A 24,701-nucleotide genomic window follows, 5' to 3' on the forward strand; every position below is an offset into this window, starting at 1 on the left:
TCATCTGAATTACAGCAAATCAGGTTTTGCTGCTCCACCAAAAACATCATACTTTATATTAGTCATACAGTATGATCCCATTATTTGCAAGTCCCCACCTGGGATTTAAAAAAAAAAAAATTGGTCCCTGTGACTCTGACTGTGCCCCTAAAGCCAACAATTGCCAGGAAGCAGGTGACATCACTGTTTTAATGTCAACATGGCCCACACAGGAAGCAGGTCTATTTTTGGCTTCTATTTAAACATTCCAAAGCAATAACCAATCAGATCTCTCTGGTGACCAGCTCTTTGTTCGTCTGCTCGTGGGGGACAAGATGTTTTCTGCTGCGGTGGCAAATCCATTCAGAGCCCTCGGGGTTTTTAAAAGTGAAAGGGATGCAACAACAAATTCAGATGGATTTTGTTTTGTTATTTGGCCTTCTGCAGTTAATAGTTGCAGTTTAAATCAAGAAGTTTTAAGAAAGATGTAGAATAACACTAAAATGGGGTGGAGTGGAAATTGGTTTAAGTAATTCACCTTTCCAGTTGAGATGTTGATGAAAAGCAGAGTTTTTAAAAAGTGGTGGTGTACACTTGAGTTTTGGACACCAAACATTTGAATGCTTCATGAAAGAGTCACACTTTTTCCAGTGTGGTCTTTTTCACAGCGACTAATCCAAATCACACAGCAACGCATTAATGGCTAACCTTGTTTTGCTGATGGGTTTATCTCTGACGCCCTCTCGGCGGAAGTTTGGTGTGTTTTCAGTATCATATCTTCCTGCCATGTGGTGTAATTAATCTGTACCAATTACAGATCTTCAGACTCATTGAGCCATGAGATAGTAGATAATTATGTCATTAAGCCCAGCTTTGCTAAACCTCTAAATTGTGGAAGTATTCAGGTTTCTTTTTTTTACTACTAAGTCATAAAAGTCCTGTATGACTCCATTCAAAATTACTTCTAAATTAAATCCCACTTTTCATGGATTTGATGTTGAACTTATCTGGCTAAATTAAAACATGAGAAACATGGTGCTGAATGACCTTAAACTCACTGAATTCAATATCTACAGCATCATTTTAAAACAGCCAGCCCCAAAAACATCCACAGATTCCCTTTTTCTTTTAAAAGAATCACAGTTTGCTGTCATTTTAGGTTAGCATAAAACATGTCTTAATATGGACTCCAGGATGACAATTTTGCAATCATTAAAACTGAATATTTGAAGTCAGAATAAATGCCATCGTCTATAAAAGAATATAGATAATAATGATTTTTTTAAAATAGTGATTCTTTTAAGGAATGTCAGTACATTAAAAGACTTTTGAATGTTTCAAACTGGTTTAACTCTAAAATAAAACAAAAGACTAGGAAATTATTTACTATACCTGGCCACCCATTGGCCACCCATTGGCCACCCGATGTTAAAACATGCAGCACAGACAGCTTTTTATCCATCATTTGGGATCTTGCAATGTTCAAACTCATGACAGAAAAGATTTGTTTGTGCACATAATTGGAATAATAAGTTAAACAGCAGTCCAGACTCATTAGTCATTCCCCTCCAAATTCATTAACATGAAGCTGCCTTTTGTTGAGTTTCTGGCCCTCTGACAGTGTTTTGCCCATGTGCCCATATAAAATATCAGGTGGGAGACCATTCTACATAAACTATATTCTTTGTAGTTTTGCAGACACGTGACAAGTCAATGTGATGTTTTCTGACATATAGATATCATGGTGCTCATGCTGACAATGTGGGATTAAGTGACTAAGGTCCCACTTACACAGGCCTAGAGACTAATCCATGACCATCAGGCAACCAAGAGAGAAAAACTAGTGTTCCCTGATCGGCTGTGAGTGGTTTCCAGAGGTTGATTGCAGTCGATGGGATTGCTCAAGTCCCAGCCACACAGATTTTCAGACCAGTCAGTGACCCCCTGGCAACCACCTGTCACTAGGGAAAAACATGTGTCACCCAACTGGTTGGCAGACCTTCTTGTGACTATTTGATTGCTAACATATTGCTGTGATCATAGTTTGAATTTTCACCCAGCAAGAGCCAGAAACCCCCAGGAACCACTGCCATCCAGTTGGGGACTACACATTTTTTCCCCATCAACTGCTGGGTGCAGCACATCCAATATGGTGGCCAGCTGTCAAGCAGCATGTGTAAATGACTAATTACTTAGTGAAAGTGCTACTTTTTATTGAAAATTTCCCAAATCAATGAGTATTACTTCCGCTCTGAGTCTAGCTATGAGATTTTTTTTTCTGCTACTGTAATACATCAGTGACAAATAATTGAATCGGATAGTCAGGTTGAATAAAACTCTTTGTATTAGAGTATGATCTCACCAAGCTACTCACAGTAAAAATAGCCTTTATGTCTTTGTCAGTTGTTCTCCTTTTGATAGCAATCAGTGATCTAACGTACCACTGTTTTAATAGTCCCACATGATGTGTGCGTGTGTGTGTTAGTGTGCGTGGGGGGTTCTTATTCCCACAGTTCTCCCGCCTGATCTCATCAGTCGGATGAGGAGGCAGCTCCCGGCATAACTCTGGACAATGTCGTGTGACTCCCAGAAAATGTGGACAAAGAGAGGAAGACGTTCAATAAACTGTGTTTGTGTGAAGGAGAGTACATTTTGTACAGTCCGTGTGTGTGTGTGTGTGTGTGTGTGTGTGTGTGTGTGTGTGTGTGTGTTTTATTTTTGCTCTAACCATGTGTAAGCAATAAGTAAAGTAGGGATAAAATATCTCCAGCTTTCACAGGAGTGTGTATGCCTTTTGTAACTCTCACATCATGCGTTTGTGTATTTGTGCTGGTGCGTCTTCGTCAAACCTCACACTCACATGTTCCACATTGCGTCTGATTGGGCAGGAGTGACTGTCATTTCCTCTCCAGCTCCCGTCTCATTTCCTCTCTTCCTCTCTCTGTCACCCAGGTCAAACTTATACAGAAGCCTCTCCTCTCCCATCCATTGCTCACTTCCCTCAAAGACTGTTTTCTCATGCAGATAATGAAGCGTACTTTCCACCCTGCCAGTCAGAGTATTGTATCTCACTGTTTTACACCCGTGATCTTATTGAGCGATTTATGTACTTATATTGCACCACTCCCAGGGCTCCCATTTATGTCATTCTAGTACTGAACGCTTGAGACTGACGAACATGCCTGAACATGTCTGGATGGACACTAGAGAAACTGCAATGTTGGCATTTCCATGTTTGCTTTATTTTGCAGAGCTGTTGTTTGCTGCTTCAGCTTAATGGTGGTTTCATAGCATTTTCACATAACACATGAAAGATCTTTGGTTTGAACCTGGGAGCTGGCACAGATCCCTGCATCAGAAATGGCTTCTGGTGTAAAAGTCTATCAAACCAAATATTCAGTTCAATTGAATTTTATTTATATGGCACAGTAGCACAGTTCCCTCAAGGCATTGTTTGGATCCGCATATCCAGATATGCAGCTCTAAACAACTTCTGTTATACAGCATATTAATGAGTTAAAGGTCACTAATTTTATTATTGACTTTAAAGTCTTGACTTTATTACCCCATGATCATTATATAAAGGACATAAATTCCTCTTCATGTTCCAAAAGCCAGTGAAGTTTTAAGAGTTGGCTCATATAATTCTTACATTATCCAGCCATACTGGAAAACGGTAGCTGTCAAACACAGAAACATTGCTTGTCTAATGTGAGAGACACCATGTACATAGAGCCTACTGGTAAGAGCATGGAAAGGAAAATGACCTATACGCGTACTACAAATCATCAAAACATTGGAATACATGAGCATAAAACTTGTATTTAGCGTAAAAGAGTAAGTTGAGGTTGAATAGTTTACAACTGACGTTTCTGAAGCAAAGAATTGTAAACCATAAATACCACAAGCAGCAGCCTGGAGATAGTCTGCTGGTTGTCTTGCCCATGTTGGTTTGAGATCAAAGTCCTTCAGAAATTTCTGTCTCCTGTAACCCCTCCTCTGTCTCCTTGACAACTTTCCCCATTGTTTGAATAAGACACCAAAGAAATAACAAAAGGGTGAGTGACCACTCTCTCCTCTTTACAGGAAAAAGAAATACCACAATAAAAATGCCTGCAGGTTTTTATTGGAGCCTTTATGGCACTGGATTTGAACCAAGCGCATGAACACTGGGTGCCCTCAAAGCCCGCTTGATAAGACAATATGTACGAAGTGTATTTTTCTATCTTTGCTGCCTAACCTCTCCTTTTGCTCCCTGTTATTCTGTCTCGTGTGGTTTTCTCCACGAAGTTGAGATGGTTGGGAATTCTTTTGTTCTTTTTTCCTCTGTGTCATTTGGGGGAAACGGGGTCATTTTTTGGCCTAATAAACAGTCGAAACTACAAGGGGGGCCAAAGAGCTCGAGAGGATGATGTGTAACATGGGTCACAGGTCAAATTCAAACCCAACATTGCGGTTGAGTGGCGGGTAGTTGAGTCCATTGAGCAACATTTGATATACAGTACATATGACATTTATTGCATGTCTGTCTGCCCTAGAAGGGATACCTCATCTGTTTCTCATCTGCCTTTTATTCTCTCTTGATTCAGCTGGGGGAGTATTTTTTTTCTTATCTAAATCAAATGTGCTAGGATAGATTATATTGTACAGATGCTTCTCTTTTTTGGCTATATATATAGTTATTAGAAAGTAAAATGGTTTTTAAAAGCTATATATATATATGTGGGGGGGGGGTAAACATTGTGCATTTGATGTAAAGAAGTTGGGACAGGGTAGGACAAAAATTGGAAGAAAGGAATGAAGGAGGAAGATGAAAAAGGATAAGAGGAATCAAGGAATGACTTAGACATTTTGACTGTAGGCAGCGTGAGTTGATGAGGAGGAAATCCCTCTCTGCCTAAAGAGGCTTCCTCCGAGGGGCTTTAAAACGCATGGGGCTGCCGTGGATCTTCAGCTCACCACTGATAGAAAACAGATCCACCAGCTGTTCAGTGGAAATGTTGTATGGATGGGATGTGAAGGGCGGGGTAATCGAAACTTGCAGTATGAAAATTAAAGATGACTTAGTATATGTAGCTTTTAAAGGCATTAACTGTCTTGTCAGTCAAGAAGTAACATCATAGTGTTCTGGAAACCACATGAAGTTGCTTAGAGAACATTAAAATTTACTTTGATTTTGATACTGTATTGACCTTCCTCCGCCTTTCCCTGCAGTTGTTACAGTCCAGCTCCCCAGCAAAAACCTTTAAACTACTTTAAATGAAGCTGGTAGGGTCAACCCATCCAGGGTTAGAGTAAATGAGGTCATTTTTGTGTGTTGGAAAACCCAAAGGGTAAAGTTTTTAATCTAGTAAAAATTCCTAAAACAGGAGTGAATGTTAATCCCAACCTAATCTTTAGATGAGTCGCCAATTACGTGTTGGATGTGAATTGTTCAATAATTAATAATGGCAAGTAGCTTAACCCTAAATCCATAATGCTGTTTAACTATGCTAATCAAAGAATAGTTGAACAGTTCCCCAAAACTCAATAATACCAATAAAACTACCTCTGAAGTCTTTAGTGGTAATGACCCCAAGCCCTAGATTTAACCCCACCCCTAACCCTATGACCCCACCCACACATACACCAATATTTTGGCGCACGTGTTTTGTGTACATTTCTGCAGGCACTGCGGAAGAGGTGGCATGTATCTAATCAGCAGCAATGGCAACATCTGGGCCCATTGCATACACCACTGATCATATTGACTACACACGCAGGGTTAATTTTGCTTTTAAAACTAAAACAAAGCTGCATTTTAATTGGCCATTGAGTGCGTTTCTCTTTTTGTCTTTATCAGACTGTGTGCAGTGTTACTGCTTTATGGTTAGGGTTATATTTTTACTTGTTATTTTGCCATAATCTTGACAGCACCTTAAACTGGTGAATAGAGATATTTTCCAAAATGAACACAGAAAAGTCCTTGTTTTAAAAAAAAAAAAAAAAAAAAAAACCTTCTGGAAAAAATCTGGATAGTTTTTGATGTGTTGTCCAAAGATCAAGTTGGCGTTTGTTTGCTTATTTAGTCTGCAAAATAACCCAAAGCACCACCCTTGTCTGTTTTTGAAATATTTCGTTTGACCTTCTGCATCTCCATCTCTCTGCAGTGATTTGTCCATACAGTGGAGTCAGCTGTCCAGACCTTACTCCTCCACTGACCGAAGCAGCTCCCTGGGCTCCATGGAGAGCTTGGACACACCTACACCCACCACGCAGCCATACTCAGACTCCCATAATTCACCAGTCGATCCCACCCTCTTCAACAATAAGAGAGACTCTGCCTACAGCTCCTTCTCCGCCAGCTCAAACACATCTGACTACGCGACAGTCCCTCTCAGACCCGGTGAAGCCAACTCAATGGATAACCTCTTGTCTTGTCAAGGCTACCCTGTTAGAGACACCTCAACCCTTTGCGAGTCACCTAGTGAGGGCAAAGATGAGGCACCGCTGATCACACAAAAGTCCAGATCACTGACTAGGCCGAGACCAAGGCCCATCGAGGTAAAAGAGAGACCCTCGTCCTGCTGCTATGAGCAGGAACGGAGGGGTGGAGGCTTTGAGATTCTAAGAAATGGAGAAACAGGAATGGAAAGAAAAAGGAACCCTCCTCAGCCTCCAACCAGAAAAGATAGTTTTAGGGCAACCCGGAGTCATCCCAATTCCACCAACCCACGTTGTGCTTCTGCTCCTATTGAAAGTTCTGGTGTTTCTTCTTATTATGAAGAAAACAAGCTCTCACTTAATCTTGAATCAGGAATGCATAATGGCTTCCCTGCACCAGGAGGAGGTCAAAGTGGGAATTTCGAGAAGGATACTTTGGATACGCACTGTATCCAGACGGAAAATATTAGATTTATAAAATGTGACACTAGTGCTCATAAAGACTACAACTCAGAGAGCACCTCAGAAAACCTCTCTGAACCACTGACAACTTCCTTAAATCCCAACCTCCCCTCTGATTCTGACACCTTGCCTGCAGAAGCCTCCACCGAGGTTCAAGAGCAGTCCTGCATCTCCCACACTCAGACCAAGCACTGCTCTACTGTGCTACACAGGCACAGCGCTCCCGAGAAGCTCCTTGCTACACAACTTCAATTGCTGCAGTTTAACAGTGACAGCCCTTCTGTGGAACCATGCAGTCTATCAAACCCTTCTGAGCCCTCTTTGTCTCCCTGCAGCAGCCAGTGGTCCCCTTCATCACTTCAGCCAATGAGTGAACACCAAGAAGCTTCTCAAAACCACCTTCATGCCACGTCAAACAAATGGGGAGGTAGCCGATGCTCAACCCCAGGATCTGTGTTCTTCGAAGGAGATGGTGATGACAAAGATTCAAGAGAGAGGCTGAATGTGAATGGCGGTTCTCTCACACCGGATCAGCATCACGTGCCATGGGGTCGCTCTGTGAGCGTGCCAGGGGAGAGCACAGGATCATCAGCACAGGAAAGACTGAGCTCTGAGCAGATGCTTGAGCGGGACTTTGAGCCTCTTAGTGCTGCTGCAAGTATGGATACCTTACTGGATGAGCAAAGAGCAGTGGACAGAGGAAAAGGTGAAGAAAAAAAACAAGAAGTTGTAGAAGGTGAGGCAAGTGCAAAAAAGTCCAACTCTTCCAGGAACCATCGAAGGAACCGCCGGCGAAGCGAGAGATTTGCCACCAACCTGCGCAATGAGATTCAGAGGAAAAAGGCCCAGCTTCAGCGCAGTCGAGGTCCAGGAGGGTTACTGTGTAGTAGAGAAACTGTCCAGGAGGAGGATCCAGATGTCAATGAGGAGGGAGATGCAGAACAGCCAGCCCAGGAAGACGGTGCCAAGGCTACATTTGCCAAGGCTACATTTGCCACTCCTTCTCTTCCCCAAGATTCCCAGACCTCAGAACCAGTCATACCATCAAACACCTCAAGTGAATCAGACCGTGATGTCTTAAAGACTCAGTCTCCATCCCTAACCTACCCTCAGAACAATAGTTTATCCAGATCTGTCCAAATTCTGGACCCAGGCGCCCCGAGTTTTGGTGTTGGCATCCGAGTTGTGGAGGAACCAGCTCCCGCTGGCAAGGCCCGCCGTTGGCGTTGGACACCTGAGCACAAACTCCAACCAGAACCTGATCAAGACAGACAGTGCAGAGTTTCCAATGAGAGCGTTTTAGGAGTAACAGGGTCTCGTCATGGAGTTTGTGCTTTCACCTCATCATCTACATCAACATACGGCCGCTCGTCTTCAGGTTCTCGAACCGAGGATTCTGATATCCTTCCGTTTGCAGATAGAATGAAGTTTTTTGAGCAAACGAGCAAGGGCGTGTCTGTTTCAAATGCCCTGGGGTCTATCCGGAGCACCAGAGGGGGAGAGCCTCCAAACCAAAGGAGATATTCCTATCAGGGGGGACCACAGGAAAGCTCCCTGCTTTCAAACACTGTGGAGGCCAGGAGGCAGTCTGTGAGTAACAGCAGGGAGAGGCGGAAAGAAAAGGAGAGGGAACAAGCGAGGGAAAGGGAGGAGAGGTTGAGGGAGCGAGAGGAGAGGCTAAGAGAAAGGGAGAAGCAGCAGGAAAAGGAAAGACAAGAGAGGGAACTGGAAATGGAGAGGGCAAGGATGAGGGAGATGGAGCGGGAGAGAGAGCGAGAGGAGCGGGTCCGACAGTGGGAAAGGGAAAGGGAGCTCGAGCTGGAAAGGGAAAAAGAAATGGAGAGAGCGAGAGAACGAGAGCGACTCCAAAATCAAAGAGAGAAAGAGCTTGAGAGAGAAAGAGAGAAGGAAAGGGAAGAAGACTGTCAGCTCACCTCTCATCAGGAGTTTTATCGTAGCTGTGGCTTCACAGTAAAAACTCAAGACTTCCAACAACACAAGGAGAACTTCCACAACTTCCAGCCCAAACCTCAGATATTCTCCCACAGCCAAACCCAGAGTCACGTCCCACGATCAGCTTTTTATCCAGTCAGCACCCCTTCCCAGCGACCAGAGAACCGACAAGCTCTGCCCCCGGGATTCTCAGCACAGAGTTACACATCTGCAGAGGTAAGAGGGATGCTCCAAGGGTCTACTCCATTTTTTTTACCTTGCCCCAACTAAGTGAGCAGGAAACATGGTAATACCCCAGATACGACTATACAATAGCATCAGCAAAGTAGAATTCGTTTACTGTCCCCTTTTAAAAACGAAACAACCCTCATTGACTTGTTCACTTCATATTTTGCCTCTGCCTCACCTGCAGTAACCCTACTACTAATGGTTGCTTTATGTTGTAAGGTGAAGACTCCAAAATATTAGAAAGAAACCCCAATTAAATTACCTCCATGAGCAAGCACTTGGCTACAGCGGCAAGGAAAAACTCCCTTTTAACAGGAAGAAACCCCAGCAAAGTTTCTACCTCCATATTTTAATTCTTGGCCTCTGTTAAAGGATCTCTGTGGGATTACAGTTTAAAATATAATAATGTAATATAATAATAGTAATAATAAGGTATAAAACATCTAATTTTCCTATAGGAAAATCACAGGTGAAACATTTAAGAGCAGTTGGAAATAAAATAAAAAAATAAAAAATAACAACAATAATAATAACAATAATATTCATGAATAGCCAGGAAGTTGTTTTTTTTTTATTTCTTTGCACAATAATAATATGTAATACTTTTTTGATTGCTCTACTAACTCTTTTGTGTTGGTTTTATATGTGTAAAAGTACTGGCAGCAGCCAGTGAAACTCCTTCAAAGATTTTTTTAAAAACTTGACCTCTGACCTCAAGGTCACTGAAATTTAAACTCGTCTGAGATTTTTTATAATTACACCTATGTTATTATTTTCCGGATTCTAGGGTAATTTCCTTATGGTATTACCACATTCACATGATTTTCAGAAAACTTGACCTCTGACCTTGACCTTGAGATTCCTGCCCGTCACATGACATGTGCACCTAACCGTGGCAAAAGGTTAGTCTACAGCGCTGATTTTGTTTGTAGGGCTTTTTAAGGCCTTAAAAAAGCACCTTAGTTAACGTTTGAACTAAGCAAAACTGTTATTTTATGCTTGAGTAAGTTAAACCTCGCTTTAAAATAATGGTTAAAAATACTTATCTCAGTCAGTCAGACTTTATGATTTTTTTGTTGGGTTGAATGCCAATTTATTTTTCTTTTTTGTGTAAAACACCTTTTTATGCATTCACAAGTGGCGCTCAAGCTAAACCATTGTTCGCCATAATTACCAATGAACTCATTTCTGTGTTAACGTTGCGTTATCATATTGAGGCGATGATCCTGAGAGGCAGCCTGCCTAAGTTGAATCACAGCCAGTGTTCCAGCAGCATTGAAACTTAGTACCTCTTTAGAGAGTGAAAAGTAAACTTTTCTGCTGGACCAAGCTGAGATGACCACCGGAGACCGAAAACTATCTCGCTCCTTTCAACCAGCACCACAAAGGGATCGAGTGGCCTCGCTTGGATGTTGGAGCTAAGCGGCCGCTCGGTCCAAGTGCTCCGCGGTTGAACAGTGGGTTTGAAGCCGAGCCTCTTATCCTGCATGCGGTCACAGTCTGAAATTCTCATTCAGCGGATTGTTGCAGCAGAACCTAGAGAGCGAGAGAACGAGCAGCGACGGGACACTTGTGTCAGCGATAATAGCGGCATAGGGTTACATCTTTACCACAAATTGATCCGACTTAGGGGGGCACAGACCCTCGTCTGAACTTTTGCTTCTTCTGTGAACTCCTGCACATTCGTGCCCTCATCATTCGACACCTAGCAATCCACACTGACATTTGTTTTGGACTAAATGTACTTTGAGTTCAGCATATGTTTGGTTCAGGACACTTCTGTGAGGGTACGCCACACCAAGGCCTCCGGGGAGCCGTGAACCTCGGCCTCCTCCATGTCGACATTCTTCTCAAGTCAAAGGTTGCCGGTTAGATGCCACAGCGATAACCCCGTGTGTTTAACTCTGCCGCTGACAAGGTCCATTGTTTTTTAGTGGTAACAGATGTGCTGGATGGGTGATAAGGGGAAACCCTAATATCCAGGTGTCGGTGTGACGGTCAGCCTTAAAATTCACTCATTTCACACAGTTCCCTTTTGTATTGAGAAGTGAGGTTTATGCTGTCATTAAGGTGTGTGTGTGTGTGTCTGTGTGGTCATGTTTGTGTGTTTTGGATACAGGACGGAAACCAAAATCTTTGCAGCCGCTTTTATTATTTGTGGTCTGTCACTGAGTGAAAGGAGGCTGGCTGCGCCTTTAAATTCAATTGATGTTTTGCAAAATCAGATTCCTTTTTTTTCCTTCTAATTTTACCTCCCACATCATTACAAAAACACACAATGTACTCTTTGAAGCAATATATCCTTCCCCAAAGGCCATCAGTTGTTATTTATACTCAAAATGAAACAAATTCATGTTAATCACAGAGCTGGCAGCGGATTACGATCAGTTGGAAGACTTGACTTGGTTACGAAATAATTTTTAGATGAAGATGTCAATCCAGCCGTTCACCTCACAAAACTTGCAACACGCCGTAACTCACCTCAGAACGTTAGCACGTCGGAGCAGTATGCATCACGTGATAGAGCGGCTGTGGCATGCGGGACCTGTCGGTGGTCTGGATAGCATTTGGAGCTTCGCTAGCAACCTGGCATTTCATCTCCGACAAAGTTATCCCCGAGAGAAGTAAAGCAAGTGTGTAAGTCCATCTCTGAATGTTTGTAAAGCATTCCCGCGTTAAGCTTAACAAGCGACTGCCTCTCGCTCTCCTGCTGCTACTTCAATCATGAAACTGCTTAATGATCAGCTGATCGGCTTTTCTGTCGTGAGTCCGTCTCTCTTGTTTGTTTTTGGCCCACTTTGCACCAGAAAGAGGAAACCAGCGGATAAACAACAGCAGCACGTTTAAGCTTGATAAGCTGTTGTTAGAATTTATTTAATATTACTTTCTACTCGAGGATCTTTTTCTACATAGCTGACGGCTGGTAACTGTGCAGGGGCGGATCTAGCAAAGTTTAGCCAGGGGGGCCGATAGGGCATTAACAGGGAAAAGGGGGCACAAAGACATACTTTTCTTTCTTATTCTCATTTAAAATTTCTAGCTTTTAATAAATAATTATCCGAATCTTTCACCCAAAGTTTTAATTTGATGTAAAAGGAATAGAAGTCAATTACTGTATATAGTGACTATTAAGTCTAATATATACCCTAGTAAGCTATAGTACTTTTTCCTTTGGGAAGGTACCATCTGTGCAGTCTGCAATTCTGTTGAAGAAAGATGTTGAATCTATTTAATATTTCTTGAAAAATAATTGATTTCTGTGCATTTTTTTTTTGCTGATTTTTTTGCATACAGGTATAACAGAATAGCTTTAGTGTAGTTGTTGTTTTAAACTTGAGTATGAACTTATACAAAATGCACCAAGATATTTTAAAAAACAGTTTTGTTGATTAAAAAACACTATATCGGATTCATATCGGTATCGGCAGATATCCAAATTTATGATATCGGTATCGGACATAAAAAAGTGGTATCGTGCCATCTCTAGTTTCCAGCTTAATATTCTTCTATCAGTCTGTTTTTAGCTTTGGCATGATTTTATACACGAGGTGATGGGGAAATTGGACTAAGACCAGCCATAGCATCCACTGAGGGATGTCTGCGAGGTGGGAACAGGGCGAGGCTGAGGCAGCAGTAGAGTCGTGAGCTTCGAGAGATCTGCACGGTAGCCACGTAAAGAATGATAACGAACCGAACAGCATCACCAGGAAGCAGACTGGGTGGGAGTCGATGACAGATGGACAAAAACTTTTTTACATCCACCACAGTGGCAGAGCTACAGAATAACGAATGTAAACAACCTGGTTAAATGACAGCAGCCGTCAGTTGTTCTGTGTCCAGAGGGAGGGCATGGGGTCTACTCCACAACATTTATTTCACAGCTTAAGCATTATTCTGCAGTTTCAGACTTCCTGTATAAAAATGTTTCTCTTGTATAACAGTTATGGCCAAAACGTGTCATAAATAGTGCTAAGTCCCTTTTAATAATAAGTCAAAGAGCCATCCAAGTGCTTGTGAAATAGAGCTTGTTATTAGTTGTTATCTTTTGGTTTTGTGCTCTGCTGACATCAAGTGACGGCCAAATATGTAAAATTCACTTCCAGCTGTGCCAACAGAAAAACCATCTGAATGTTCTGATTTGCATCACAGACAGTCAGAAAATATTCCTCCACAGCTGTGTGTGTGTGTGTGTGTGTGTGTGTGTGTGTGTGTGTGTGTGTGTGTGTGTGTGTGTGTGTGTGTGTGTGTGTGATGAGAGTGCAATGAGTTCGCTCACTGTTTCCCTTGTGTAGTCACAACAATTTTGGAAGCTTCTGGAAAATTGTGTAAAAGTCTTAAGCCACCCCTTCATATGTCTTCATATTATTCCATCTGACACTTGAGTTCACAGCCTGAACTGTCTTAGGCAGCTAACTTCTTTACGTAGTCTTCAGGAATAGTTCTTCAGGCTTCTTGAAGGACACTCAAAGCTCTTCTTTGGATGTTGGCTGCCTTGAGATGATCCTACACTGCTTCAAGTATATTGAGCTTTGGTCTCTGGGGAGGCCAATCCCTGACTGATAGTGTGTCACTTCTGGGTTTTTCTGTCCAGGTATGCTTTTACTACACTGACAGTGTGTTTGGGGTCATTATCATGGTAAAAAATAATGAAGTTGTTGCCAGTCCGACACTTTACAGATGATATTGCATAGTGAATCAAAATCTGATGGGACTTTCTGTCTTCATTATTCCATCAATTTTGACAAGATCTCCAACACCACCAGCTGAAATGCAGCTCCCAACCATGACAGAGCCTCTACCATGTTTTACAGATGGCCGTAGACCCATCTCCTGACTTCCTCCATACATATTGTCAGTGATTTGAACCAAAAATGTAAAAAAATGGATTCATCACTCCATCAGACCTGTTTCCACTGATTTTCAGTTTTCAGTTTCTCCCTGTTTTGTTTAAGAAGGTCCACTGAGACATTTCCGATGAGGCTTCAGTGAACAGTTGATGGATCAACTGAAGAAGGCCTGGAGAGTGATTGCTCAAGACCAATTTAAAAATAAGTCCAGCTCCTTGGAAGCAAAATATGTTTATTTTACTGACATGCAATAGTGGCTCTGACTGTAAAATAGACAACAGTGCAGGAGATGAAAGGAGCGATCCATCCTATCTAAATAAAATCTTAAGTGAACAAACAAATCTACAAAAGCTGCATGTACTACAAACAGAAACATCCTGCAATAAAGCGAAGATGAGGTTAGCAATCTCTTTAACTGCATCCCAGGAAACTGTTACGTGCAGGGAGAAAAGGACCCAAATGCAAAGCAAAAGCAAAAAAGAGCAGAACTCAAACACAGAACGACAACGAGGCACGCAATCCAAGCAGAGAGCAGGAACAGTCCATCAAAAATGCTGTCCACAAAGAAGACAGCCAGGGGGAGTGATCAAAGGATGATTCACAGCAAACTGACTTCAGGGTAAACCCTGTGTTTTCAGTGTTATGAAGGTCCCGCTGCCTTCCCTTCCATTACAAAACGCAGCCTTACTAAACAGTCCTCACTCGAGCACATGTGATATGATGAAGAAAGAAAAGTTATAAATAGGAAGACAACAAACAACTCGGAGTGGAAAATGTACAGATGAAGAGATTTACAATTAAATCACACAAAAATACACAACAAATGTTAATATAATCATTAAAAGTCAGACAAATGCGTTTTTAGAAGACAACTTAAATAAGGTAGAGATGGAGAATATATTAAAAACAAAAGTGCATTTGAAGCTATATAACAATAAAAAGTTGACTCATTGTAGTTCATCAAGTTTGGTTTTAGACTTAGAAATGCTTCACACTCAGCACAAGTTACCTCCACCTCTCTAAACCCCGTCACCACTGCAGGGTGGAGTAACACACCAATTTCCCTTCAGCTGGGACGTGTGCTGAACATCACTCAGCTCCAAATTGAAGCCTTCCTTCATTCCTTTGGTGTTATTAACCGCCATTAAATCTCTCCACAGACTTATCCTGCCAGGCAGCAGGAAACAAGCAAGCTCAACAGGAAGTACAGCCTGACCGAGAGGTGAGCCGCTTCCTTCTTCTCCCGCACCTTTTTTTTTTCCCTTCTTCTTTCTGACCTGGTTATCTTCACGTATTTGCTCACGGCCTTTCTTTTCACTCGCTCCATCCCCTGTGTGGTTCTCCGGAGGCGTTTAGGTGCGGTCGGGCCATTGTGCACTGGCGGGCGGAAATCCCACTCAGTCATGCCCGGCTGTGATTTGCCTGTAATGAGCTCTAAGTGTGTGGAGTAATCACGCGTGCTCCAAATGTGACCATAATGATATGTGGTTGGATGTATGTTAGCGGGAGGGGCATTTAGGACGCATAGTGCTCGTTAAAGGGCCTCTGCTCGGATTTGACCTGAGACCGAAACAGCTCAGTGAGCATGGTATGCACAAAGGAAACATTTACTGTAATTGAACCGCTTTCACTGTCTCTGTGTTTTTGTTCCTGATGTGCTTTTTTTCAGGAATACTCCCTCTGGAAATGTCCATCTTGTCTTTTGTTACTCGAACTTTGATTGTTTTTATTTAGCAGTTTATTTTAACAGGAAGACTCAATTTTGGGGGGCAAACAAACTGTTTCCAAAAGCATTTTCAAAACTTTAACAGTATACACACTTTACAAATAGAGCACAATGTCATCAGAAGAATTAGTGAAAAACGTGGCATTTGGAACCAATTCAAAACAAAATTTTCAACCCAACCTGCTCTAAACCACCTTTTCTGTTCAGTTTGAAGGTTTGAAGCACGTTTTCTCTCAGCAGCAACTCCTGTATTTCAGTTTTAAATAGAGGATCAAAGATGCATGTGTTTTGTGACGTGCAACTGTAAGAACCTCCTGCCAGCATGCATAAAAGCAAGCACAAGGCTCACGATTTCAGTCTGTATAAGTGCAGTCGATAACTGGCAAGCACTTCATTTTATTTTTGCTTCTTTGATAAAGGAAAACATCATTACTTAGGGTGTAGTCAACAAGATTGACCATTTTCATGATCTTGGTGTCAAATCATACATATACGTTCACTAGACACTTTATTAAGTACACCTTGCTATTACAGTGTTGGACAGCTTTCGCCTTTGCAGCTACTTTAATTGATCATAGTGTAGATTGAACTAGGTGCTGGAAACATTCCTCAGATATTTGGATCCATGTTGGTATGACAGCATCTCACAGTTGCTGCAGATTTGTCAGCTCCACATCCATGAGGAGAATCTCCCGTTCCACCAGATCCCAAAGGTGCTGTGTTAGACTGAGATCTGGTGACTGTGGAGGCCACTTGAGTGTGGTGAACTCATTGTCATGGTCAAGAAACCAGCTGAGATGATGTGAGCTTTGAGACATGATTTGGTGTCCTGCTAGAAGCAGCCATCAGAAGATGGTACACTGTGGTCATTAAGGGATGGACACGGTCCGCAACAATACTCTGTGGGGTTTAAATGATGCTCAGTTGGTACTAAGGGGACCAGCGTGTATCCACACACTGTTACACCGACACCTGAACCAATGATACAAAGAAAAACCTCAGCATGCCATCTAAATGTCGTGTGAATTGTAGCCCCAGTCTCCTGGTCTTAGCTGACAGCAGAGGCACTCTGTGTGGTCTACTGCTGCTGTAGCCCATCTTCTGCGTACCTTGGATGTAACGAGTGGTTACTTGAGTTGCTGTTACCTTCCTATCGGCTTGAAGCAATCTGGCCATTCTTCTTCACCCACCCACTGGACATCTTCTCTTTTTAGACCATTCTCTGTACACCACAGAGATGGTTGTGTGGGAAAATCCCACACAAATCAGCTGTTCCCGAAATACTCAGACCAGCCCGTCTAGCAGCAACAATCATCCCAAACTCAAAGTCACTTAAATCTCCTTTCTTCATCATTCTGATGCTCAGTTCATGCAGTCTTTGGACATTGTCATAATAAATGTTTTTTGCAGTCATTTGGCGTTTGAACTGAACTGTTTTTGTTCAAATTTAGACAAAAAGAAACCGAAGAAGTTTTTAAATTGTAAATTTCAGGCTTTGTCAAAGTTAGAAATATAGAAATCACAGGCAAAGGCCAAAAATTCACGTGGCGTGAATGTGAGAAACAGCTAGGCTAGTGTTGACTAAGCCTTTCATCCTCAGCTGAGCTCTGTTACAAGGAATTTGTGTCACGATGTTTCTGAGCTCTTCCTTTATCTATAAGCTTGGCTCACTCTCTATTTATTTATAAAATAACCTTTCTCGTGTCACTCTACTTTCTCCACAACAAAAGGGACTACCCAAGCTGGAGGCGGGAGTCCAGACCTCCAGAGAACATCGGTCAGTACCAGCAGCACCTCCAGCAGCCTCGATGGGGCCTCAGACACACAGACAGCAGCACCGATGACCACAACGGCTACGCTTTTGCACCTCCACCAGCTCCTCTTTATCTCAGAGGTCGAGCCATGTCCGAAAACGACCTCCGCTTCGACAGCAGCCAGCGCTGGTCCCCTTCAATTTCCATGGCAACCAGCCAGACCCTGAGTGAGGTGGAGGAAGGCAACATGAGACGTGGAGATGCATCAAGTGTTTCCAGGCAAAACAGGAAGAAGACACCCCCTCCTCCAAGACCACCACCCCCAAAGTGGGAGCAGTTCCACCGCCGGCGAGCGTCTCACCACACCCTGTTCTCCTCCTCATCTGCTTCTGCTGCTCCTCACTCCATCCCTGCCTCCTTCAACTCTCCAGGGGCTCACTATTCAGCCCACTCGTCCACCTACGTCCCTCCACCTGACACTTCCAGGCAGAGGTCCTTCAGTCTTCCTCCAGAGAGGCAGGAAGTGGTGGAGGGCGGGTGTCCGAGATGCAGCTGCAGTCAAACCCAGGAACGCACAATCGCCCCGTCCAATCAGAATCAGCCTCAGTTTCAGGAACGCCTCATTACCGTTGCTCCACCTAGCCCCATGTTCTCCAGGAGGGGATTCAGGCCGGTGGCTCCGCCCCATAGAGAAAGGGAGGCTGAATCACCTCTGCCGCCTCCACCGCCTCATCCTCCTTCAGTAGCAAAGGAGAACAGTGTGAGCAGGTGAGACTGGAGAAAATGCTGATGTTTATAAATAACTTTGTTTTTTTATTAAATGTTGAATTATTTGTTTTAGAAAAGTCAGAAAAACGAGAAGAAAAAACTTTTGCATAACAAAACAAGAAGATGATCGATTCCTGTTCTCAGGCATAGAAAACCAGTAAAGATCAATATTTGATGGGCTAATATCAGTCACTGTTAATATTTTAATCAGTGTTGGGCAAGTTACTTTGAAAAAGGAATTAATTATAGTTACTAGTTACTTCTTCAAAAAATTAACTGAGTTACAAGATTCGAAAAGTAACTATTGCGTTACTTTAAAGACATCTTTAACCCTCTGGGGTCCGGGGTATAATTGGTCATTTTTGACTACTTTTGATTTTCTCTCTACATTTTACCTTTAAAAACTATTTACTTTGCCTTGTTTGGTTTCATTCTTTTCAGCACAACCTCACGTGTGTGAAAGTACAGTTATGTTTTCATGTTGACATACTGCATTGACACCATTGATCTAAAATCAGACAAAAAAACATAAAATCCAAGTAGAAATTTACATTTTTTACTGTAACAAACACTTTTTTAAATAACCATTTCAAACTATTTACAGAACAATCAGCTGTTCTGCATTCAATAAGATGCCACAAACTTTTTGTGCCACTCCAAATATTTCTGTCCACTATAAAGGAGAACATCACAGCCTGATACCTGCAGGTCTGACAGCAGCAGGTGTATCACTCCTGTTTCTACCTGGAGACAGCAGTCGCCTCATTGTTCTGACACACAATGCAAAACTATCCACAACACTACACACTAACTACATAAGACAGCACATGAACTACACACTCCAAACACGCTAAACGTCACAAATCTCTCAACATCTCAAAACCTGCTCTCCCACTCTTTTTCTGCGCTCTCTCTCTCTCTCTCTCTCTCCATCACTCCTAAAACTTCCCCCTCTTCCTAAACAACCAAATGTCACTTTGCCATATCATTTTTTAATTGGTCGACATGGTGCATTTGTCCAACAAAACGAACGGGCTGTTTTTGTTGTTGTTTTTTTTGCTCATAAGCAGAGAGTGCTTGCTGCGCTGTCCTTGGACAGTAAATGTGACGAAACTATTGAGGAAAAAACACCGCGTATATTGTTTATCATGACTCTGGTTTTACGTGGCCTCTCAACACAATTTAAAAACTGGTATATATCACCTTGTTGCTTTTGTCATCTTAAAGTGGTCATGTGATTGGCTTACCACGACTACTTTATTCTTCCTCAGTGAAACAGCAGCACTCATGCGCTTGTTTGTCCCCTGAGCTACAGGTGTTGTGCCAAAAAGTGATTGTCGAGCAGAAAGTGATAGCTGAACGCGGGAGCGCGCAGCTGCTTAAAGCTGTAGCACCCAGTTTACTTACGTAGACAGCTACTTCCGTGCAACTGTAACGCCGTTATTCCCATCACTGATTTTAATAGACTCCTAATTCCTGTGCTTGGTTTACTGATGTGTCAGATTATTTTAATTCTCTTGTTTCTCTGTAGTTCATCTGCGACGGACGTCAGCTGCAGCCCAGACCACAACAAAATTACAGTCAAACCTTACAAACAGCAGCCCAGCGTGAGACCTGGAGCAGAGTGGGAGAGAGCTTCAGCCCCCAGGGTTCACAGCGACACGGCGACCCCTCCTATTTTAGAAAACGGAGGTGTCATCGAGGCTTCCGGTAGATATGCCAGTCGAACCGACTGCGAGCAACTTCGTGTGGACAGAGGCTTCCAGATGGAAGATCAGCAGAAGATCCTTGAAACAGGAACCGAATCAGAGACGACCCTCAGCCCGAGCCCGGAGCACAGCCTGGAGGCTGACCTGGACGTCCCCCTAGAGACCGACATCGATGACTTCCAGGAGGAGGAGCTTCCGGGAGAGGACATTCCCATCACAAGCGAGCTCCCGTGCTTCGCCCTCCCTGTCACGGTCCTGGAGACGGACATCGACACGCTCCCGGATTCTGAGGCATCTCCGTCAGGCAGGACAAGGGTGGAGAGCAGCTCCCTGGAGGAGGAGCTGGAGGGTGGGGAGAGCAGCAGCAGAGAGGGGCTGAGCCTGGAGGAGCTCTTCCCCCAGAGCAGTGAGGGCGAGTCGGGCACAGAGAGCTGGAGAGAAGCACAACCCGTAGAGCACAGCACAGACAGCCTGGATAGGTATGAGAGAAGAGAGTGTGTGTGTGCGTGCGTGCGTGCGTGCGTGCGTGCGTGCGTGCGTGTGTGTGTGTGTGTGTGTGTGTGTGTGTGTGTGTGTGTGTGTGTGCGCGTGTGTGTGTGTTACACAGACCATTTGATTTGTACAAGACTTAACTGTTCTCATCACTAAGCTCATTCTGTTTCCCACAACCTTTCCAAAAGACTTGGTTCTTCTCTGTTAGGTTTACAGATGGTTCGTAGTCGCAGGCACAGGTGCATGGTGGGTAATTAGCACCACATAGAGTGCAGACGGGTTCATTTTTTTAAATCTTAAAACTGAAAAATCAACAAAGAAACATTTGTTTTTCATTTTTGTCTTCACTTTTTTTAATGAAGTGTCTTTATTGTCACTGTACAGCAATTTTGAATGCAATCTCACCAACAGTCCTAAAAAACATATAAAACTATATAAGATTTAAAAACAGATTTAAAAAGGGGGAAAGCATAAAAACATTTTTTTTAGTCTGTTTGCCCTTTTAATTGCTCTGCCCCACCTGATGGTCACAGATTAAACAGGAGGTGACCGGGCTGGGAGAGATCTGTGATGATCTGATTATGATATTAGGCTGTCTGAATTGTGTAGGTCCTCACAGTTTCCAATCATTTTAACCCTTGATAACACTGATAACCCTCTGGACCTTTTTCTGTGCCACCACACAACAAGGAAACCCCACGTGGAAGCAGTATGTTAAAATGCTATCTATAGAGTTGAAGTAGGAAACCAACAGTCTCAGAGGGATGTTCTTCCTCCTGAGGACACTCGGGAAGTAAAGTCTCTGCTGTGCTTTCTGGGATCAGATCCTCCTTGATGTAAACTCCCAGAAACCGGACGTTTGTGACTCGCCTCCACATACTTCCCACTGATAATTAAAGACAGCACCTTTTGTTACGAATGTGTTTAGGAGCAGGTTGTTATCTCTGTGAACGGACACAGTACCCTTCATATCTTTAATTTCAACATCGTACGATCCTTTCCAAAGGCCTGGATTGGACCCTGACAAGTTCTTTGACTTAACACTGAAAACTTTTATTTTAGCTTACCTGTAGTCCAGACAAAGCCGTATAGGTGGAAGCGGGTCAAGTTACCCAAAAACGTAGTTAAAGTAATTGTGAAATTCTAAGTCATGGATTTATTTTTAATATTTCAACCCATTATGTTGAAAAAGAACTCCCCTAAGCATTACACAGTGTTGAAAAAACAAAACAAACTTCACTGTCCTCTCATTTGGCTTCATGTTTCACAGTTTTGGAGCCGAGTTGTGCCGAGATGCCGCTCGTTAATGTCTTGCCTCATTAAACCCACGTAATTAATTGCACTTCTTTTACATGCACCTGTAATCTCCGTGTTTTTACAGCTTTGTCTGTTTTGCACCTCTTTTTGTCTTTTATCACTGTGGGAATAACATAAACTCCCCTGCCGGTGCCTTCTCCACAGGCGGTCAGGAGCTAGCTCCAGCTGTTCGTCCTATTACAGCACATCAACGGCCAAGGCTCAGATCCTGTCGCAGATGAAGGACTTCACAGATAACAGAGAGCGCGACAAGGATGACGAGCTGACCTACAAGGTAATTCATGCGACTGCTGTTTGAAGAACGGGTGTGGTGGAGATAAAGGGAGAGGACCGCTCCTGGTTATTGGGCTTTAAGTTCTTCCTCTGTTGTGTAGAAACAGCTGATGGAGAGCCTCCGGAAGAAGCTGGGAGTGCTGAGGGAGGCTCAGAGAGGACTGCAGGAGGACATCAGAGCCAATGCACAGCTGGGAGAGGAGGTAAGGACGAACTCATTCACCTGGTCATTATGTCAGCACAGAACAACACACTTATTAACATGTTGTATTTTTCTTGTTCAATCAGATTAAAAGAAAAGTACCTTTTTCTTTTTAAAGCAAAGCTGTTTATTGCTTTGTTTTAGATGGTTTTGTGTGGTTAAACACACAAGAGTGGTTAAACGCTCTTGTGTGGTTAAACACAAGAGATCTAATGTGCTAAGAAGAAGTGTGATGTGTAGCGCTGCAGTAACTGCACAGAGACGAAGCTGATGAAAGAGCTGTTGAAGCTTGGTTAAGAAGGGAGGTGCTCATCAGCGAGCGGCAGTTTGCCTTCACTGGCTTCAAGAGTACTACAGATGTGATGTTTGCTTTCTTGTGTTGATGGAGAAGTATATGATAGCGAGAGGAGCTGTGGTCCTGCATGAGGAAGTCAGGAGGGGCAGAGAAGTATGTGAGGGTGGTGCATGTATGAGGACAGCGAGGAGGTGTGCGATAGGAGTGACAGATGGGTTCAAGGTGGGGGTGGGATGATATGCACGATCTGATATCCTCATGTTGGTGTCGTTCCTGATAAAAAAACAAAACAAAAAAAAAACTAATTCTGGTCCAGGTTCACCATTGCAAGTGACCAATCACATTGTAGTGATAGGGGTTAAGGTTAACCAAACTATATCCTTAACCACAACTGCATCCTAACCCCCGCCCTGAGCCTGACCCGGACAGCCTCTCCTCCTAAGTGTACGTCATCAGCATTTTTGTTTTCTGTGACATCATAACAGTGTGATTGGTCAGATGCAGTGTTGATCCTGGACACATATTATGATGATCCAGGAACAACACCAACACAACGATCACACAGACTGGGATTATAATAGTGATCGGCTCTGAGCCCCTTTTTCTATTGACTGATGAGGACAAGCAGGAGTCTCTGTGGACTGTGATGTTTGCAGACGACGCTGTGATCAGTAGTGAGAGTCGTGAACAGGTGGGAGAGATCCTGGAGTGGAGGAGGTATGCTTTGGAGAGGAGGGGAATAAAAGTCAGTGGAAGCAAGACAGAATCCATGTGTGTGAATGAGACGGAGGCAGGTGGATAGGTAAGCATGCAGGGAGTGGAGGTAGAGTTTAAATACTAAGAAAAGAGGAAGGCCACAGAGAATGTTTATGGATAGTGAAGGAGGACGTGCAGGTGGTTGGTGTGACAGAGGAGGATGGTAAGGATAGGGTTTGATGGAGGCAAATGAGCCACTGTGACAAACCCTAAAGGAGAAGACATTTAAGGAAGTGTTTAAGAAACACGAATGAACAGTGCAAATATGAGTGTAAGAGTGTGGGGACCTTTAAAGCTAATAGTGTTCAGCCTGCTAGGTTTTTTTCTTCACTTAAATTAGCACATTGTGTTGGATTTTCTAACCAATAGGAGGCTACAAAAACCAGACAGGTTTATTTGAAAAGTTCGTGGCAGTTATTTTTTTTAATAGCATCTTATGGATGCAGAATGAAGAAGCGTGTTGATGCTGGGTAAGGTTTCACATCCACTGCATCAGCTCTGTGTTTCATCAGCTCTGTCCATCACGTCACTGACTTACAGTAAATCTGCTCTTCCTGTTTGCTCTCAGGTGGAGAGCATGGTGGTCTCCGTGTGCAAGCCCAACGAGGTGGACAAGTTCCGCATGTTCATCGGCGATCTGGACAAGGTGGTGAGCTTGCTGCTGTCGCTGTCTGGGAGGCTGCTAAGGGTGGAGACCACGCTGGACACACTGGACCCTGATACGGAGCACCACGAGAGGGTGAGGGTGATGAGGGTGGAGAGAAACGAGGACAAGAGCAGATGTAGACAGAGTGGACTTGTAGTGCATCGGGCTTTGTTTTTAAAATACCTCTATTCTCCCTCTCCCTCGCTCTCTGCACTGCAGCTCCCCCTGCTGGAGAAAAAGCGTCAGCTCATGAGGCAGCTGTCCGAGGCTCAGGACCTGAAGGACCACGTAGACCGCAGAGAGCAGGCTGTGAGCCGCGTGCTGGCCCGCTGCCTCTCTCCAGAGCAGCACAGAGACTACAGGTGGGATATATGCCCAGTGTGGCAACATAAACAAACCCACCGGTGGAGAGTTCTGGTGAGAGCTCACTTTTCTTTGTAAGAGTGTAGTCAGGAGCTCTGGAATGGGTTCATCTAGAGACTGGAAAGTGTCACAGATCCTGCAGCATCTGGTGAGTTCTCTCTGGACCTTTGAAAATCCAGTGGAGATGGTCTAAAGTATCACGCCAGACCATATCCAGGTCGCCAAGGGAAGCCAGGAAGCCAGATATCTCTAAAAAGTCTGGGTCATGTGCATAATGTGTGTTATGACCTGGGTTTTCAGTGGGGTTGTCTCTGAGCATGCACCTGAGCTCGTGCAAACCATGGGAATCTGACTGCTTCACTAAATATAAGCTGAGCTCAATACATTTTCTTGTGTTGAAGGGCAGCATGTGACAGACACTAAAGCATGTTAACTCCATAAATCAAAGTATCAAAGCTCAACATTCTACCCCAAACATCTTAATAATATTCACTGTGGGTTTTTTGTG

General features: G+C 43.4%; 1 protein-coding gene across 1 annotated transcript in view; it reads left to right on the forward strand.

The window, feature by feature from the left end:
- The window catches only part of shroom4 (shroom family member 4), a 99,582-nt gene that overhangs the window by 72,450 nt on the left and 2,431 nt on the right, over positions 1-24,701 (forward strand). The window contains exons 4-11 of the mRNA XM_026162598.1: positions 6,129-9,033; positions 15,053-15,114; positions 17,349-18,140; positions 19,672-20,328; positions 21,803-21,932; positions 22,033-22,134; positions 23,753-23,923; positions 24,050-24,192. Coding sequence (XP_026018383.1) covers positions 6,129-9,033; positions 15,053-15,114; positions 17,349-18,140; positions 19,672-20,328; positions 21,803-21,932; positions 22,033-22,134; positions 23,753-23,923; positions 24,050-24,192 — 4,962 coding nt within the window. The remainder of the gene's footprint in view (positions 1-6,128; positions 9,034-15,052; positions 15,115-17,348; positions 18,141-19,671; positions 20,329-21,802; positions 21,933-22,032; positions 22,135-23,752; positions 23,924-24,049; positions 24,193-24,701) is intronic.

Source organism: Astatotilapia calliptera, chromosome 3 (genome assembly GCF_900246225.1).
Source record: "Astatotilapia calliptera chromosome 3, fAstCal1.2, whole genome shotgun sequence".
In the NCBI taxonomy this organism is placed as follows: Eukaryota; Metazoa; Chordata; class Actinopteri; order Cichliformes; family Cichlidae; genus Astatotilapia; species Astatotilapia calliptera.